At 42.3% G+C, this 19,215-nt stretch overlaps 3 protein-coding genes across 4 annotated transcripts in view; all 3 read right to left on the bottom strand.

The window, feature by feature from the left end:
- LOC118417071 (polycystic kidney disease protein 1-like 2) overlaps nucleotides 1-1,994 on the bottom strand; it is an 8,347-nt gene extending 6,353 nt beyond the window's left edge. For both annotated transcript variants that reach the window (XM_035822443.1, XM_035822444.1), the window contains exons 1-3: nucleotides 1,316-1,994; nucleotides 696-856; nucleotides 277-369 (exon numbers count right to left, since the gene is read on the bottom strand). In XM_035822443.1, the coding sequence (XP_035678336.1) occupies nucleotides 277-369; nucleotides 696-856; nucleotides 1,316-1,372 (311 nt within the window). In that variant the 5' untranslated portion in view covers nucleotides 1,373-1,994. The remainder of the gene's footprint in view (nucleotides 1-276; nucleotides 370-695; nucleotides 857-1,315) is intronic.
- Nucleotides 1,995-2,297: 303 nt separating this feature from the next.
- LOC118418110 lies at nucleotides 2,298-4,494 on the bottom strand. The gene is made up of 4 exons (XM_035823939.1): nucleotides 4,276-4,494; nucleotides 3,512-3,736; nucleotides 2,835-3,368; nucleotides 2,298-2,336 (listed from the first exon to the last, which is right to left on the bottom strand). The coding sequence occupies exons 1-4, from the start codon at nucleotides 4,492-4,494 to the stop codon at nucleotides 2,298-2,300; spliced, it is 1,017 nt and encodes a 338-aa protein (XP_035679832.1).
- Nucleotides 4,495-9,079: 4,585 nt separating this feature from the next.
- On the bottom strand, nucleotides 9,080-12,051 carry LOC118418109 (fibulin-5-like). The gene is made up of 4 exons (XM_035823938.1): nucleotides 11,871-12,051; nucleotides 9,892-10,083; nucleotides 9,435-9,629; nucleotides 9,080-9,315 (listed from the first exon to the last, which is right to left on the bottom strand). The coding sequence occupies exons 1-4, from the start codon at nucleotides 12,049-12,051 to the stop codon at nucleotides 9,185-9,187; spliced, it is 699 nt and encodes a 232-aa protein (XP_035679831.1). The 3' UTR covers nucleotides 9,080-9,184.
- Nucleotides 12,052-19,215: the final 7,164 nt, after the last annotated feature.

The following is a 19,215-nucleotide window of genomic DNA, read 5'->3' as shown; positions in this document are numbered from 1 at the left end:
CCCCCCCCCCCAAACCCAGCCCCGTTCCGGAAGACTGCAACAGAGTCTACGTCGTACCTCGGCCTAGATTTTGTAGAATACAAAAGACACCTAGGTTTTTTCATTCATTTATGAAGATCAAGAAGGTATAGCCATGATACAATGATTCTAGATTGTTATGGTTTCTGCTGCATTACCTCTTCATATGTATTGGATGTTGAGTTCAAGGTCAATGGATCATTTGAAAGTCAGTTCATTTATTCAAGACACTTTAAAGTAGAGAAGGGAGGTTCTCACCACTTCTCTCCTTCAGGCGCGACCTTCAAGGTCCTTATTGTCCTACCGTCTCCTTTGTGAGTGGACAGCCAGGTGGAACATGGGAAAAGGAACCTAAGGGGAAAGAGACAGTTGTTAATTTCCTTGATACTATTTAGATCACATGCACAGGGCGTTCATTTTGGTCGTCATCTCAAACATGTTCATTAGGAGTTGGAGAAACCGACTCAGTTAATCTTTGATGAGTTTCAAGTACAATTTACAATCATTATCATGGCTTCCTGATATATTTAAAAAGTCCCATATGAACGAGAAGAGCCATGTAATCACAGTTTTCAAATACGGCGTCCTCAATAGTGCACTTAACTTGAGACTAAAGCATCAAACAATATTGGGCAAACGTATTAAGATCACAGAATTGTATATGCTACTGTACCCACCTCTGTGATGTCTGCATGTCCCAGACTGTGATGTTGTCTATGAAGAGTGACTCCATGGCGCCCTTCCCGGAGCTGTCGTGCCAGACCTGTACAGACTGGAGCTCGCCGATAGAGGCTGGTGTCGTCATGATGTGGTACGTGTCATCACCTCGGGCTAGGGTCTAAGGACATTTATGAAGACGATTAATGATTATAGCTATCATTCATGGGGAATGTTTGCTTTAGATATATCATTTCCACAGAAATGTGTGCATTACTTTGTTCATGGTACTTTGCTGCTTTCTGGTGTCAATGATGGTATGCTTTCTACAAATTGAGCATGTAAATACGAGCGATCGCTGTTGTTGTTTATATCCGGGGTAGTCGACGGCTGGTGCCTGCCAGGATGTAGGTGGATTGAATTAAGAATTAATATTTAGATTAGCAGATCAAATTACTGGTTAATGTGTAAATCAGTCTTTTGCCAAACACCTGCTTTTTGCCTACCACTGCGTCACCGTGACATCATCGTGATCGCTCGTATGCCCTTGTCTTTCATCCATTACATCATTATTTTACTGATATAAAATGCTCAAAACGCGTGTTTACTTAATAAGCACAATCAATCACAGCACTCGTACCGATCCAGCAGGGGTGAGTGTGACCATGGCTGTCCTGCCCTCTGACCCTGTGATCATCAGCCCGACCACAGACGCCGTGCCGGCATCAGGCTGGGTTCCCGTGCGGACAGACACGACGTAGACGTATTCCGCACCGGGAACCTCTGATGGGATTGTGGAGACTTTGGGAACAACCGTCGTGCTGATGTTTGCTTTGTCTAGCTTTGCTGATTGTCCAAGAGCAAAGCTGGTGGCCACTTTTGTGTTTATGGAAATGTTGCTCTGAAGAAAAGCGTTGATAATTAGATATTAGACTTCCATTGACATTTGAAAAAAAGTGATAGCGTCACAAGCTATTGCTATCACAGATAATGTAATGAGGCTTAGACTACGATAACTGATTTACAAAAAACTCAAATGAATTTATTGACATACCTTGATATTAGACCTCAGTATCAATAGCTGGGACATCAGATATATCATCCACAGAGCAAAGATTGTTCCAAACACGGTCGAATTTGTGGACAATTTGTCTATGTTGCTACCAAGTTTGTCAAAATCCACGAAATTTGGAATCGCCAAAGAAGATGTTGCCAAAATCACCCTGTAGCTTTTCCCATTGCTGTGTCGCGTCATGTCACATGTGCACCGTGTGGTCGTCTCTTTCGTTTCAATCCCAACCTACGGTACAGATAGTACAGAATGCAATCACTATTATCGACAAAGAAACAAATTATATCAAAAAATTCTTTCAAACTCTTTACTCAGCTTCACTATAAATCATCAATATCAACCTCAACTGATGGACTATGCGTTATGGAGTATTAGTATGATTCTACTACTAAGATTAGTCGGTATGAAACCTTGCAGCGGTGGTTATTCCACGTCTGGTTTTCCATTTCCCACATGAGACAGGAGACTGCAGCAGTCTGTAGAGTGAATCCTGTCGGGCTGCCACCATGTTTTGAAAGGGTCGATGTCTGAGGGACCTCAGGCGCCGACGCTAGCAGTCGTCGGAAACCACTGTCTGATACCTCTCTACCTGATATCACAGGAACATAAGGAAAATATCAATATCTTTTTTTGTACGTCAATGAAGATTAGACACCCAGATAGTAAGATGCGCCAAATAGCAATTACTCAAGTAACTGGACCTGATTTTGGAAATGGTAAGATTTTTCAGATAACATCCGTTATATTTCGGGACACTGAAGAGATCTTGTTGAAGAGCAGGTTTCATATCCTAACTATGAATTGATATGCAAAAAAAAGTTTAAAAAATAATTTTAGTAGTTCAATAGGAAGCAAGTTAAGACGACGTTGATGCTAATGAGTTAATCAGCTCCTCTTGTTTGAGTTACAGGAGGGGGGGGGGTGGCGCTAAATCCCTCCAATCTTTCATCTTTTCGAAACGTATAGTGGTTAACCTGCTATGCTGTATACTACATCTAATTATTGACGTTTGAAAACATCCCATAACAAGATAATGTTTACCTTTGTTCTTCACGCCAACTATAGCCCAACCATGTTCGCTTTGTACCTCCGGAACGAATGGAAATGTGAAGTTGGAGTAGACCAGGCCATACGGCATCTCAAAGCCGTCATAATCAGTGACTTCAGGTGCTTTGACAGTTGTTGTGTAGTCGTATTCTTCTTCAGTTGGGAAGTAGTGAAACCGTACGTACACCTGTAGCTCGGTGTCGACGTCATCGACTGAGAATCGGAGGAAAGGCACCTGGCCTCCTTTCTCCGTGTACAAGGCGTGATACGTCATGTTGGTGTCATGGCTGGAAGGCTTGGTCAGGGGGAATGATTTCTTTGCGTCATCGAGGTTCTGCCTGTATGATGTCGGCAGGGTCTCGTGATGCTGCTTTTCTGTGTCATCCGTGGTCCCAAACTGCACCATAGACCTCAGACCAACGGTGATGTTTGGCTGCAGGCTTGATGCTGCATCATTGAGGGACTGGCCTCCATGGACATCGGTATCTTTGGTGATTGTCATCATGACTACAGGTGAGGATACTTCAGCACTGTCTTCACTCCACACGAAAGGATCATCGTCAAACATCACAACCTGCGAGAGTCAAGGGGTTCGTTACATTTCGTCCATCGTAGCCTTTATGCGGACTTGCCAATCGAAATTGTACCTTTAAAGCAGGATTATAAATGCAAATAGATTGGGAAAGAGAGCGGTCCAGTTTTGGGACCATTATTTACCGTTATACTGGCATCTTCAGGAAGGCCATCTTTCTTTGTTAGCACGATGGTGCCGATATCCCGATCGATAGGAATGGTCCCAACATCAGGGATGCCCTTCCTGACTGCCGTGAACACGCCGTCTGACCTGATGTGTGCACCCTCTCCTCTCGGTAATGCTTCATCCAACAGCTTGCCAGCTGCCGTCTCCAACAGGTCCAGAAATTGCATGGTTTCACCCTTTATCTAGATTGTAAAACAAGAGTTCGTAGACCTCATACCTCCACGAAAGATTTCAATTATGCAAATAACATCCAGGTCTACATAAACTATGCTTTTATGTATAGCTAACGTAGATATGTCACAATGTTGTTAATTATCACTTACCAATTAGATAAATTATGACACTTGTTGCATCAATTATACAAAGTAAAATAGAATTTACATAATGAGCATCCATGCATATTCCACCTGTAATACATATGTTGCATGTAGTAATGTCATATCATGAAAAACACCTAGATTATAGAATACCCCAATGATTATGCAAATTAGGTGAAAAGTTCCAAAGCAAGCCGCTAGGGGGTCCAAACCCACCCACTTCACCTTTACATGTACATGTATACATAAAAGATAAAGATCGGATCATGTCCAGGAGAAAAGATACAAAAATCGGAAGATCCATTTATCATGGAGATAACAAAGTCACTTGATTGTCTCATGTTCACAGAAACATTTCATTTTTAAGCCTGTTCAGATCGAGAATAAAAGAAATAGGGATCTACCCGCGACTTAAGACGTTCTTGCTCTTTCTCCTTTTGCTCCAGTTGTTCTATCGGTGACATGTCGGGGGAATCAACGTCTATCAGGTCTTTCACCTCATCGGTGACGCCAAAGGAAATGTCAAAACTCGTGTCTATGGCAACAATCTCCCTGCTACTGCTCTGGGCTTGTAGTACCGACGATGTCGCGTAAGTCACTTCTGCATGTTTTGTATATGACATGCGGTCAGTCACGTAAGATAATGGACACGTAAGATAAGATAAAGTGGGATGACATTACAATTAACTAAACTATTCACCTTAAAACACTGGTTTTATTTCAAGCAGAAGATTGGAAGGAAAAAGAACCTTTCAGAAGCTCCTTATGATCATCCAGTGACCCTTTGAAGTAGTTCACCTTGTCACCAAGAGTTTCAATAAGAGCAGGTATCTCCTCCTGCAGTTTAAGAAATTTTGACACGGGTTGTAAAAAATCATTAAACGTATAAAAGTATTACGACAAATAGATTACAACAACTAAAGGAAGTTGGTAAGTTCGGTGTGTGGAATCTGTTACCTCCATTAGAAAGGACGTCTGTGTTGAAGATTCCTGTGTGGTCATGAAAACATGAGGTTGGCGAGTTGACTTAACTTTACCTGGTGTCAGAGGTGGGATTGTGGGCATAGTCGACACAAGTTCGGTAGAACTTTCTTCAGTTATTTCTGAGTCAATCTCTGTTACGAAAAGATAATCGGATAGAAATAAGTCATGATTGGAACATGGCAATACCGTACAAGATGGTATGCATAGATTTTATACAATCTTTCCATTTCAACGTAAAAACATGCATTTGTTCACAAGTAAATAGTTTTCTTGCACATTCTATCAAATAATTTGATTTCATCGTTTACCTCCAAAGACATCTTGAAGCAATGTCGTTTTGATGGTTGTTGATCTGGTAGATACCACGGTTGAAGTGGATGTGTCCGTGTCTGTGAGGGACACAGTGAGGGACCAGCCGGTTGTTGATTTGACAGATGTAGTAGACGCTTCTGTGAGTGATGTAGTTTGTCCTGTAGTGCGCATTGTTGTTGTTGATGTTGATGCTGATGTTGAAAGTCCTTGGCGAAGGCGAGAAGAAAAGATAGACTAGGAATTGAGTAAAAACTCCCTTCCCATTTGCCAGCACCCACTAGCTATATAGTACCATAAGAAGAAAAATAACTATCACCTTCATTAATTATTTAATTTGGATAGCGAGAAATTACACGGCGTTGGAGGGCAATGGTTGTACGAATTAACAGAGTAAAATATTCCTGTATGTTTTAGCACACAAAACAACAAAATACAATAAGAGAAAACGTACTGTGACAATTGTTCCCGTCTCCTGTAAATCCGTCCAGACACACACAGTGGTAGCTCCCATCCATGTTCACACAGAAGGCGTTGACGTCACACACTGACTCTGTACTGCTGCATTCATCAATGTCTGAAAGGAGTTCTTTAATGATCAAGTTAAAGTCACTCTACTTGACAAAGGCAGTTACTTTTTGTAGTCAATAAAACGTTGAGAAAGTGAATCGCGACTTAATCTACATTTTCACCAAAGATCAAGAATAGACCTTGGCAGCCGCCCTCCCCCATGACGAATCCAGTTGAACAGACACAGTCGAAGTAGCCGTCACCGTTGATGCAATCAGCGTTGATGCCGCAGATGGTTGGATTTTCCAAACACTCGTCAATGTCTAAAGCAAAACAAACAGTTTCGTGTCAAGTCCTGTTAAACGCAGTGTGTTTGGTAATTAGTCAATACTATTGATCAGAAAAGAAACGAGCACTTGTAGATGGTACAGAATATTATAATTTTTGTAACACACCAGTACAGTTGTGGCCGTCAGCATGTAATCTGTAACCGTCCCTACAGAGGCAGTGGTAGCTCCCACCAGTGTTGACACAGGTCTGCTCACATCCACCATTTGATGACGCACATCCGTCCACAACTATTCATGACGTGTCATAAGGGTTACAGTTTAATCATTTGATATACACAAGAAATAGAAATCAATGATATTGAATAGTCTCTTAGTCACCATTATGGACTGTGAAAATACGAATCACATACGAATCATGCCCAGTGTCAAAAAGATAAATATTATTAAGATCTGCTAATTCGTGCCTTAAAGTGTTCTAAAAAGTGACGTTTCTGATTATAATCAATACCTGGATTTATTTGACAGATGAAATGGTATTGCCGGCCACCCATACGATTATACCAGAAGCGGTCGTTCCTACATACTTTTACAGTATGGTACTGGTACGCGTAGTCTCCACCTCTCGGATAACCTGGGCCCCAGTTGGTATAATGGACTGACGTCAGTGTTTGGCCGTCCTCAAATACCCAATGGCCTTCGGTGATGGCGTCAGTCAACCCAATCCAGCGTTTCTGATTTCCCAGACTGAAGAGAAAAGTATCAGTCGCATTGTCTTTAGGCATGGCTAACAGGCCACCGTCTTCGGCACACCTCTGTCTTGCTTCGTCGTAAGTCTTCCGCTCAGCAAAGTACTTGTAGCAAACTTCGTTAAAGCTGATGTAGTCGGGTAGTGGACACCCTGAAGAGGAAAATGATTTCTAACCTGAAGATTTTGGTGATTGAATCAAATAAATTTGCCAATGGACCCGGTGCATTATTCTCATGCGATGTTTAGCAATATAACGTTATGCGTCCAATGTTGGCCTAGCGCTTGTAACAGGGGAACATATCAACAGATGTCTTACCAGCCGAACAGTTATACCCAGTCCAGTCCAGTACGAGCCCGTCACTACAGGAACAGTTGTAACTTCCTACAGTGTTGGTGCAGGTCTGGGCACAGCCACCATTCAGAGTGGAGCACTCGTCAATATCTACAAGGAATTATTAGACTTTTCAAATCTAGGAAGATACAACATTGTTCCTTCTGGAACTACGTAATTTTCAGGAAGTATACCGTTAGAAGATAAATATTTTCTTTAATGTAGGAGTTTCAAGCTACAGCTTTCGACATGCTGTCAAGCTAGGTTTTCTTGTTGAATATTCCTCTCAATCATTTCTAGTTGTCTTCCTTTCGTACGTATACCTTGGCAGAAAAGATCCGTCTCTGTCCACGATCTATTTGAGTTGCATGTTCTGACAATGACATCACCGGAAATGACGTGATATCCCGGGGAACATGGGTAAGTGCAGTTCTCCCCCAGCAGAAAAGGACAGTCGCACATGGGTCCGGTAGTGTTGGCTTGGGTCGGTGGATCAACACACACTCCTTGAGATCCATCTAGATAGAGACAGATATGAGAAATGGGGTCCAACGCGGAGCGGCAACAAAATAAATGTTTTACTCTTTTAACAACTGACTAATTTAACACTGATTAGAAGTAAAACCCGATCCGAAACGGAAAGAATCTTCTTCATCACCTATCATGTGGTGTTGTTCGTTATATAGAATTGGAAACATCAACAATCTGTAAGGTGGAACGAAATTCATGCACTGTGTGTTTTCTTTTACCTGTTGGTATGAACGCCTCTACAACAGTTGGTCCTCTTCCTCGAGCATTCTTATCTTCCACAAACCAACATGGATTCGTTCCCTTCTGAGTGATCATGGCGAAGGACTCTTTTTGTCCTGTCATGGGTATCAGAATATATTCAACTCTACGAATTCATGCTTGTAAATATGAGCAAGTCTAGGCGATTCTCACGAAAACATGTTCAAAGATACCTACACTGTGGACCTGAAATTGAACCTGTTCGTCCAGGCAGCAAAATTTAATCTACCAGAAAAAAAATTCTATTCGCCTTCAAGAAATAGCAGTGTAGAATTCAAAAATAGAAAGATTGATTTCTTTCTCCCTGAGCTGAAAATTTGATAAGAGGATTGATTAACACGGCACCTATTCGAGTCATTGCAGTTCCGTACGGTGCTAGATTGGGTTCGTTGTCTACGTTGTAATCGCCGCCGTTGTCATGAACGACGATGACTATTATCCGTCCCTAGCACCAAAAGGAAAGAACATTGGTGATACAGAATTAGAGGCTTGATAGAAATTTGAAATTCTATAAGGGCAAACGTTATATCAGAATGAGGCTAATTCATACTTTCCCTATATCGTTAACGATACAAATTACAGCATTTTCTGTCGCATTTTGCATTTCCAGAAACCACCAACAAAGTTGCGTTTTGTGGGAAATATGCAAGGTATATGACAAGATAAATCTAAGAAAATAGAATTTCTTATCCGAGTGCACAATCTATCAACTACTTACGTATAAAACTCCATCCAGATACGATGTCAGGTTTCGTGCTTCTGCGACGCCTCTTCCTCCTCCACTCCCAAAGGTGTCAAAAACCGTCTTGTTTACTACTTCCCCCGTCCGTTCATTCAAAATAAACACCTGATATCCACGTGCACCTGGCGTGTAGGAAAAAATTATGATATGTATTGTAGAGCTCTTGCACCTTATTTGAATATTGCTACGTGCAATTTCTTTACTCTTGAAATTGATGATATGTTTATCTAATGGTAACAATATGATCAAATGACGTGACATGAAAAAGTATACTTACGTTGCTCAATGATGCTCTCCTGTCCGTTACTGATGATATACGTTGCACCATTATTATGGAAACATGGATCTTCAGAAGCACTAGATAACGCCTGTACGATAAAACCCTTTCGGACTGTGTGTGAAAATAAAAGCCACATACTGTACAGACACAGTGCCAAGTGCAAAAACACCAAATCTTCAATGATAATTCAGGGTGACGGACGATTACAAGTTACACAATAAAAAAGTACGTATGTTTAAAGACAGTGAATGCAGTATATAAATTTTAAACAAGTCGGATAGACTTAAACACATACAATTTAAATAAGAATATGTACATGTTTGCAACAAATTACGTACTAGAACAGCTATGTTTGTCTTCGTCCAGTACGAACCCTTCACTACAGGAACAGTTGTAACTTCCTACAGTGTTGGTGCAGGTCTGGCTGCAGTTACCATTGATAGTGGAGCACTCGTCAATATCTGCAGACAAGAGTTGAGGTAAATCGTTAGATTTACTACTTTGCGGTGCATGTTCTGATATATGTCCTTAACACTTTTCTAAACCATATTGTTGTGCTTAATATGGTGATATGTTCTACCTTGGCAGAAGATACCCATGTCTGTCCATGATCCATCAGCGGTGCATGTTCTGACGATGACATCACCGGAAATGACGTAATATCCCGGGGAACATGGGTAGGTGCAGTTCTCCCCCAGCAGATAAGGACAGTTGCACACGGGGCCGGTAGTGTTTGCTTGGGTCGGTGGGTCAACACACACTCCTGGAAATCCATCTTAATAGAAACAAAAATCTAGACTAGAATCCACAGAGTAATAAAAACATTTCAAAGATTAATCCTATTGATCTAAGGCTTCTGCAACACTATCATCCGATAGTTTCCGGTATCATCCGATATTTCAACAGTTTGACATTCACTATTTCTTCAATGAGATGGTGACATAAGAACGCACAGCTCTTACTGGTACGTAATAGAAGGCCATAGATAGATCGGCAGATGTTCGGTATAAGGAATCACGAAATCGCAGAGTCCTCACCTTGTGTACAGTTGAACCTAAAGACCCCAAGAACATACATAGTCTTGTAGCCCGCCAGCGTAATGTCAGTGACTGGTTGAGGGTCTGTCCAGCTCATGAAGGGTTCGTCATCCCCACTTCTGCCCACACCAACACTTCCGCCCTTCGACCAACAAATCCAGAACCTCCGAAACTCAGCAGCTGATGTGATGTCTGTGCGTGTTTAGAATGAAAGTCGACATCAAAGCAGACATATAATAAAGCAAAGTGGTCAGGATGTAGCTATTTTAGATTTCTTTCATTTATCACCTGGTCATCTCTTGAGGGAAGTTAAAGACGTTATATACATCAGGGCCCATCAGACTTCTTCAAACAGTGACGTATATATATATAACATACATGTAGAGAGAGAGATAAAGAGATAGAGAGGGAGAGAGAGACAGGTTATGTAAATCTGGACATCATTTGTATCGTTGATTAGAAAACGCTGAAATAGCTTCTTGAAGACGAACAAATGCAGCATAGGTGATTCGGAAAGAGATGATGAAATCATATAGATTATGCAAGCAAGAGACTTTAGTAGTATAGTAGGGACACGCTGATATCATTTATTCAGGCGGTGCAAGGTGGTACAGGTCAGAGGTCAGAGGTCACACGCTAACTATCATTATTCATACTTATAGATGGTATATATTCGTACATAAAACTAACCTATACGATAAGAAAATGGATAAAATAAAGAAAAAGTAAGGCATCCCAGCGTATAGCCTTACGACCAGGGCAAATAAGGGCATGTCTTTCACGATTTGGGGGGAGGGGGGTGTTTCATTTGGGGGGGGGGGGTTGTCATAGTTACCTTGTTGGGTCAAAAGGTCGACTTGACCCCTCTTTCACCCCGACCAGAGCTCAGAAAATACCTATTTCCCTAGATTTTGCCGTCAGACGATGACCTCTGACCTGCGCCTGACTAAATCATATCAGCAATGACCTCTGACCTGCGCCTGAATAAATAATATCTGACCTCTAACCTGCGCCTGAATAAATAATATCAGCAGCCGATGACCTTTGACCTGCGCCTGCTTGCGCCTTAAGGTTTTGCTCCCTATTGCTTGGTGATCGTTATAGCTGAGCATAGATTTGTCGTATTTCCTGAAAAGCCCGTGGGTTGTATTATTTTTGTGCGAGGAGTAGTTGGCCCTCCAGCGAAACCATTTTTGTATTAGTCCGCTGCAACGGTGATGCGGTTTTTTCGCCTGATGACCCAACAGGCATCGTTTTTCATGCGATTTCGAAGAAATTACGTCATCGGAGATTGCAAAAAAGTTATCACATGGAATTTTTTAAATTTTCATTTTGCATAAACATGAAGAATTTAGCTTCTCTACCACGTAGGCCGTTATCCTGGGAAAATTCGTTTTTTCCAAGCAGCTTCGATCAAAAAAGTGTTAAAAAATGATAGTTTTCGGGTCCAAAATTAAAATTTTACTACATATTCTACCCAAAATAAAGAGGCAACAGACGATACCAATAGGTTTGTCGGAAAGAGGCAGTAAACGGCTTTCGACCATATTGATTAAGTTTCGCGTCCTACGTTTACTAGCGGAACTGTAGCCCATCGGCCTGAGGCTGTCCGCCAACCTCCGAAATCGTAAAAGAAACTCCGGCCCGAGACCATGATACTAGTAGTTAGCGTGTGACCTCTGACCTGCACCACCTTGCACTGCCTGAATAAATGATATCATGCAGCGTGTCCCTACTATACTACTGACTTTGCTTTTCTATATTAAATGAGCAACGAGACTGCTCAAACTCAAACAAATAAAAGTAAACGATAGAGGAGTCATAGAGTTCACATTTTTGACATAGGAAAGTTGTGTAGTTATGAGTATTTGAAGTCATATATTATGCAAATTGGGTGATTTTCAGAGTTGTCAATAACATTCATTACTTGGGGTTGTCGAACTCTTGTGGGAACTTGCCATTGCAGCGTTTCTCCTCACCTGGTGTGTGTTGTGTTGCAAAGACAGTGACATGGTAGTGCGCGACTCTCCCAATGTCGGACTGCCATGATGACCGGAGGATGACGCGATACCCGTCATGGTCCACCGTGTCCAGCTGGATAACGCAGATCCCAGTGGTGTTGAGCTTGACCTCGAAGATGAAGGGGGAGGTAATGACCATGGGAAGATCCCACTCCAGATTGGCTTGTATATCTAAACTGTCTCTCTGCTTCGTGATCGAACATGGTGCTGTTGGGAAAATATAGAGAATATTTTTGACCCTCTATAATTACATCTGGAATCCACCACTAAAGAAAAAAAGTGTGGCAATGAAAACGCATTGCCATGGCAACGGAGTTACGATATATATATATTAATGTACATTTGTCGTCGGTGGTGTGTTTTAGTCAGCGTTCTATCCTTTGGCATGACTGTTTTCATAAAGATTGTTTGATACGGTGAATTTGTTAAGGGCATTAGGTGATCTGATCATGTTGATTTGATTATATGGATAACATCCGCGCTCGCATCAATTTTCGGCCGTTTAAAAAAAAGAAGTTTTCGACCACACAGTAAGTTCTGCAAAGCAGCTGTAAAATGAGCACATGTATGCCGTAGGTTGAAAAAAAAGTATCAGAAAACAGATATATAACTAGTCTAATGCCATAGAATGCCAAAATAAATCTAAAGTCAAAGAATAGGATGCAGGGCTCAAAATTCATTTTTGGGATTAGGTGCACTGGTGCACCCAACCTAGAAAATTGGGTGCACCAAAAATGTTTGGGTGCACCACATAAAATAAAACAAAATATCACACAGTTTTGGGGCATTGAAAAGATCGATGAACACAAATTCCAACTTCAAATAAGTACTATGACAGACACTTTATTATCTTTTTAACATATAGATGTCAAGAGTATGGTGTCTAATAGTATACTGACATCTTTACATACATAAGCCTACGAAAATATTTGGGTGCACCCAGGTGCACCCACAGAAAAAAATTGAGTGCACAGCTCCAATTTTGGGTGCACCTGGGTGCACATGCACCCAGTATTTCGAGCCCTGGGATGGGAAACTGAAAGGACAGAAAGAAAAAAAATCTATTGTTCAGTTGGTAGGGGTAGGTGGAGGTATCAGTACAGAAAATTCAGGTATATGCAAGGAGGTTGAACCTCCTTGGTATATGTAAGGGGTGTAGTTGGTCGTGACCTTGACTTCGAAGGCGTCCCTTACAGAATTCGTAGGATAGCTGCAGGTCTTGTAGGTGTGTGCGACGAACCAAGGACGACAGAGCCAGAGCTACATGGAACACTGTCTATATTCTCTCCCTCCCCAAAGCTGAACTGAGTACATGGGTTCTATTTCCTTATTTATATGTTTCTTATCCGCCTACACACATATTTCTCAGAAAAAGGTACATTCTTGTATCTTCGTCATCCTGAGTCACTTCCTAAATTCACCCCCTGACCATGCCCATATATGGCGTGGTCCACAGGGGAGGTGCTTTAGCTGTCTTTGGGTCATTAGTCAAACCGCCTACTCAACCTATTTCTCAGAACAGAGCGGGTAAAGAGTGACTAACACAGTCTTCTACTAAGTTCTAGCATAGGGATCTTGGAAAGTACAAGGAACTTACTAGCTAGATTATCATATAGAACAGGGGCACCCTGTTACATGCTCCCCTTTCGAAACGGAGCCGTCCCCTGGCGACGTATTACAAATATAGTTAATATTAGTACAAAGGTAGAAAACAAATGTAAGGGATGTGATTTTTGAAGGGAAAACTGTGCCTTGTCTTATTGATACTGGATCGCAAGTCACCACCATCACATATAGTTGTTTTAAGGCTAACTTTGGTAACGATGGGGAAAGGTTGAGGGATAATGAGGGACAGCACTAGCTGGCTCAAGTTAACAGCAGCAAATGGCCTTCCCATCAAATGTGTTGGTTATTGTGAACTAGATGTTAAATTCAAGGGGAAAGTGTTACCAAAACGAGGAGTAATCATTGTAGAAGATGAGGGGGAAGGTGTTTTAGGTATGAATGTTCTGCAAGAATTCGGGGACCAACCGTTTGGTGCAGATGTTAAGAATGAGCAAAATCTAGATCAGGTATGGAATGAAACCGTCAAGTCGATTAAGTGTCGATTAAGAAAAAAGAATCGTTCGCAAGGGAAGATGGCCGAATTGGTCTTGCACGTGTTTCTGGTAGTACAAAGGTAGTTTGTGTTTCTGGTAGGGACAAGGTAACTGTGTCGGCCGGTCATGAGATGATTTTGTTTTGTAGAGCACGCCCTGGACCAGACGGTAAACCCTATACTGTGTTAGTTGAGCCCCCAGAAACAGGTTGTCTTCGTCCAAAGGATATTCTAGTGGCTCGTACTTATGCACAAGTTAGGCACGGTAGAGTACCTGTTCGAGTAGCCAATGTCGCAGAATACTACATTCAAATAAGCCACAAAGCAGTCATGGTAGAATTGTATCAGGCTGAAATCCAACCTCAGGGAAATATAGAATTTGAAGAAGTAAGTCAGCACGAGATTCGGGTAGATTTCCGTTCGTGCACCGGGGAAGAAGAACCCCAGGTCCCTAGTACTAGTAATAGTCCTAAGGTTGACTTGTCGGGAGCAGATTTAACAACGGAGCAGAAAGACAAGTTAGAGAAGTTCCTAGGCGAGCATTCTGATGTGTTTTCCGCACATAAACATGATTTTGGGTGCACTGAAGCAGTAACGCATAGAATACCAACTGGTGATTCACCTCCCACCAGGGAGCCTTACAGAAGAATTCCTCCTGCTCTGTACCAGGAAGTTAAGCAATACGTTAATGATATGGTAGAGGGAGAGCTGTAGTCCCTGGGCATCACCAGTTGTGCTCGTCCGGAAGAAAGATGGAGGTTTAAGATTTTGTGTTGACTACCGTAAGCTGAACGCAAGGACACATAAGGATGCATTTCCGTTACCGCGTATTGAGGAATCTTTAGATGCGCTGCAGGGGGCTAGCCTGTTTTCGACCCTGGACTTAGCTAGTGGGTATTGGCAGGTGAAAATGAATGAAAAAGACCGAGAAAAGACTGCATTTTGCCTACCGTTTGGATTACTTGAATTTGATCGTATGGCTATGGGTTTGACCGGAAGCGGTTTTTAGCAGATTAATGCAGCGTTGTCTAGGCGATCAGAACCTTGAAGCACTACTTATTTACTTGGATGACATAATTGTCTTCTCTAAAGACTTTGACGAACATTTGTCTCGCCTTGACTTGGTTTTCACCAGGCTCAAGTCATACGGATTGAAACTTCGGCCAGACAAGTGCCATTTGTTCAGAAGAAGAGTGAAATACTTAGGTCACGTAGTTTCGGCAGATGGAGTAGCCACTGACCCTGAGAATTGTGCCGCATTACGTGATTGGCCAGTGCCGAGAACTCCTAAAGAATTCAAGTCATTCGTTGCCTTTTGTTCCTATTATCGCCGTTTTGTAAAGGACTTCAGTAAGATAGCCGCCCCTCTGCATCGTTTAACAGCAGCGAAGAAGAAGGGACAGTGCAAACCTCCACCGTTTGTATGGACAGATGAGTGTCAGAAGGCATTTGATACTTTACGTCACCACTTGATGAGTGCTGACGTGTTAGCCTATCCTGATTACAGTCTACCTTTTGTAGTGTTCATCGATGCTAGGGGCCGTTTTATCTCAAGTGCAGGATGGGAAAGAGAAAGTTATTGCATATGGTTCTTAAGTTTAAGGAAGAGGTATTACAACATCTGAGGAACAGCCAATAAAACAACAGCACTACGCCCTGGGTGGTTTGCCCCAACAAACTAGGGGTGTTGCCCAGTATCATAACGAGAACAAGAAGAAGACTTAGACCAGCTGAGAGGAACATGGATAACTACAGTTCGTTTAAGGTAGAGTTGCTAGGTTTGAAGTGGGCAGTAACAGAAAAGTTCAAGGATCATCTGTATGGCTCTAAGTTCACGGTCTATACCGACAATAACCCGTTGCCGGCGACGATATTTTTAGGCTGTCTAAAGAGGATCTTTGATCCTCTTAATAAATAAGGCCCACTTCAAACAGACAACAGCGACTGTTATTAACTATTCGTTGTGGGCAACGATAATGTCTTTAGACATGCGTTCAGAGTATTGCGGGACACCCGCGGCGCAGGATTCCACTGCGATGCGTGCGTGCGTGACCCACAGTGACCTCTTGCTTGCAAATTAAAAATGGCGGGAGAATTCTTCATTTTCGTCATGCAGCAGATTACTATTCTTTTGCTTGCAAACAAACATTGTCCCCAACAAAGAATGACACAGAGACGGGAAAATCTGGAATTAAACCCGGCGTTCGTGGCCGCCGGTGGTATTACAGATTACTACTAGTATCATGAAGGATGTAGCCACTGGTGGCGGAACATTGCGCTGGAACAGGCAGTTTCTGATGACAAAAATACGTTTCCATTACTGACTGCATGTATATTTACGGAGAAAAATGCCCTTTCAAATAGACAAAAAACATGCTGCAGGCTTATTTGCATATGATCCAGTCCCGTCGCCGGCGACGATTTTTCTTTAGACGTGTGAGGAATAGTCACGGACCCCCGCTGAAGGGTTGCGCGACTGGGTCCGAGGTGGTCCCACGATGATTCCATAAAAACCCTCGCACGACTATTTTGATCCTCTTTAGACAGCCTAAAAATATTGTCGACAACAACAGTCGCACAACTATGAAAGTGTTGTCTGTCTAAAGTCGGCCTAAGCTTCTAACACGGATTTTGAAAGGATATCCCCGCCCTTATGCGTTCTGTGGCAGAGGTAGGAAGAGCGCGAGTGTAATTTTTTCGACTACTACTATATCTGCGCGATTCGACCTCTGCTTGGAGAGTAATGTCGTTCGTGGATGGCTGTGCCCTGCAGCTTGGCATCCCGACGACATAGCGTCCTCACTACACGGTAACGTATGCATGGGAATATAGCGATGGTCGGGTTTGTTGTTCTCAGTTCATATAATTGACAAAAAAAAAAACTTTCTTAGCTCCTTGTCTAGAAGAACATTTTTCATCTACAAGTAATCATGCTCTCCCAGAAAGGTTGGAATTTTCTAGTGTGGTAGCAGTTGTTGTGTTTAGCTAAACCAAGGAGGTTGAAAGAGCCTCCTTGGCTAAACCTAGGCTTAACAGTGTACAAAGGGGATGGTGTTTTTTTCAAATTCAAATTTATTCCCCGTCAACTATGAATAACAGAAGTTTATTTGCAAGTTCGTGCCCGAGGGCTAATTGCAAGTACATGGTATACACATAGTGACAATGGACAGTCATAAACAATGTTCTAATCTAATACTAGTGTTGGCTATTTCTAAGCAGGTTGGGTTTGACTTCTTTTTTGGAAGCAGAGGGAGACGAAAAGCCCCACATTTTCTAAAATTTGTGGGTTCTGCGATTTCAAGAGAAAAGTGGCCTTCTGTTTGTCTGTCAATGTGGGGAAGTTGGGATAAGTCTTTGTGACTTCTCTAAACAGGGTGATTCTTTCGGTTTCGTTGAATGAACATTTGGAAATGAAATGTGTTTCGTCTCCCACTGCTTTAGATGTACAATATTTACAAATCCTTTCACACACTGGTAATCTCTTGTATCTCCCTCTTTCCACTTCTAGAGGATGAGCGCTAATTCTGACTTTGCTTATTGCGGAGCGCAGCTCGAAATCAACTAGTTCTAAGTACTTCTCTCTAGCGTATACAGATTTACAAGTTTTGTAGAATCTCAGCTTACCGGTATCTATACTTGTATTATGTAGAGACGTCTGGATATACATATTGGTAATTCTGTTCCTTATCATATTACATACATATACAGGGTCATAGAGTGAGTTGTCAGAGTACCAGAGATAAGAATATCCACTATAATCAAGTATTTCTTTAACACGCTGCAACAATGATCTTCTCCGGCCGTTTACGACGGAGTTATGCTGTTCCAAGAGTGCATTTACTTGTAACGGATGCTTAGTATAATCCATTTGTGTTAAACACAACCAATATTTTACAAGTCGAACGGAAATATCTATGTCTAGTGGAACAATGAACAATGAACAGTGGAATAACGAACAACGCGGCATTGAATTTCTAATTAGCAGCTCCCAGAAGAAGTTCACGTGTGTCATGTGATGGGACGTTATCCAATGACAGACAAGAGTGGGATTTTTAAACCTAACAAATATGCCAGAATTTATAGAAGAAACCAGTTTGCAGGGCGTCTGTTTCGGGACAAGTCACGAAGGAACCTTGGACCCGTTTCAACACACGGATTATCGGTGTGGTCTTGCCTCATATGGATTCCGACGGAACTACAAGACGGAACGAATACTAGGACACTCACGGCTTGCTGGAAACGGAGTATGCTGGAGATTTTCAACGGGGCACAACTCAGGGTGAATTCAAGATTGTGTCGTCTTGACCAGCATCAGCTGGCGGAGACTACATGGAGAGCACGACCATCACGAAACATCTTCTGGAGTCCGATACCGAATTTTCCTACTGTGATGACAAGATGGAACTAAATGGTCCTTGAAATGATGTCTTTCCAGTCGTATCGCCCGACACTGGACTCCAAATTGTGGACTTGCATGTAGCGGAGATTCGTGGATACTGTACACCAATTGTTCCCTCGGTCGACCAATCCAAGTCCACAATAAGAATTAAAAGATAGTTAGACGAAGAAGCCTCAGGTACCTAGTAGGTATGATTCGAACCAAATGAGACACGCATACCCAATGCACATGGTGCGGAAAGTTAAGCCACACAAAACACATAAAGCCAACCTAAAGATGCGGAAAGGTTTAAAATTACGCCGCCTTTCCTAAAAATAAATGACAATTATAGTCCAAGAAAATATCACGGAAAGCGTTCAAATAGGTACGTTTCTGCACATCTTCACGTACCTTTCAGGCTGTATGAACGACACATAAACGTGGGGGAAATCGTAACGGAAATCGAGTGTAAAGGTGGTCAAAATATCACGGAAAAGTCTAAAGAAACGCACGCTTTCCGCCCGTTAAGGATATGGAAATACTGTTATTAACGACGCCTTTAAGCGTCTTACTGCGGAAAGGCACGTTAAGAAGTGCAGAACCGTACTTATAAGGCTTAGGTCACAATTCGAAAAAGGGGCCCTGCCGGGCAATTCACGGGCTGTTTTTTGGCACTTTCGGGCGTGACCCCTGCGTTGCCCTGTGGGACACCTCGCGGCTGCCGGGGTATTTTGAGGCCCGGCCGGGACCCTGGTTCAATTTAAGTCTGAGTTAAAATGAACCAGGGACCCGCTCGTACAACCACCCCGCGACCTAATCGTGACAAC

This window comes from Branchiostoma floridae, chromosome 6 (genome assembly GCF_000003815.2).
Source record: "Branchiostoma floridae strain S238N-H82 chromosome 6, Bfl_VNyyK, whole genome shotgun sequence".
Classification (NCBI taxonomy): Eukaryota; Metazoa; Chordata; class Leptocardii; order Amphioxiformes; family Branchiostomatidae; genus Branchiostoma; species Branchiostoma floridae.
Note: the sequence above shows the minus strand (reverse complement) of the source record. Positions and strands in the feature narration are given on the sequence as shown.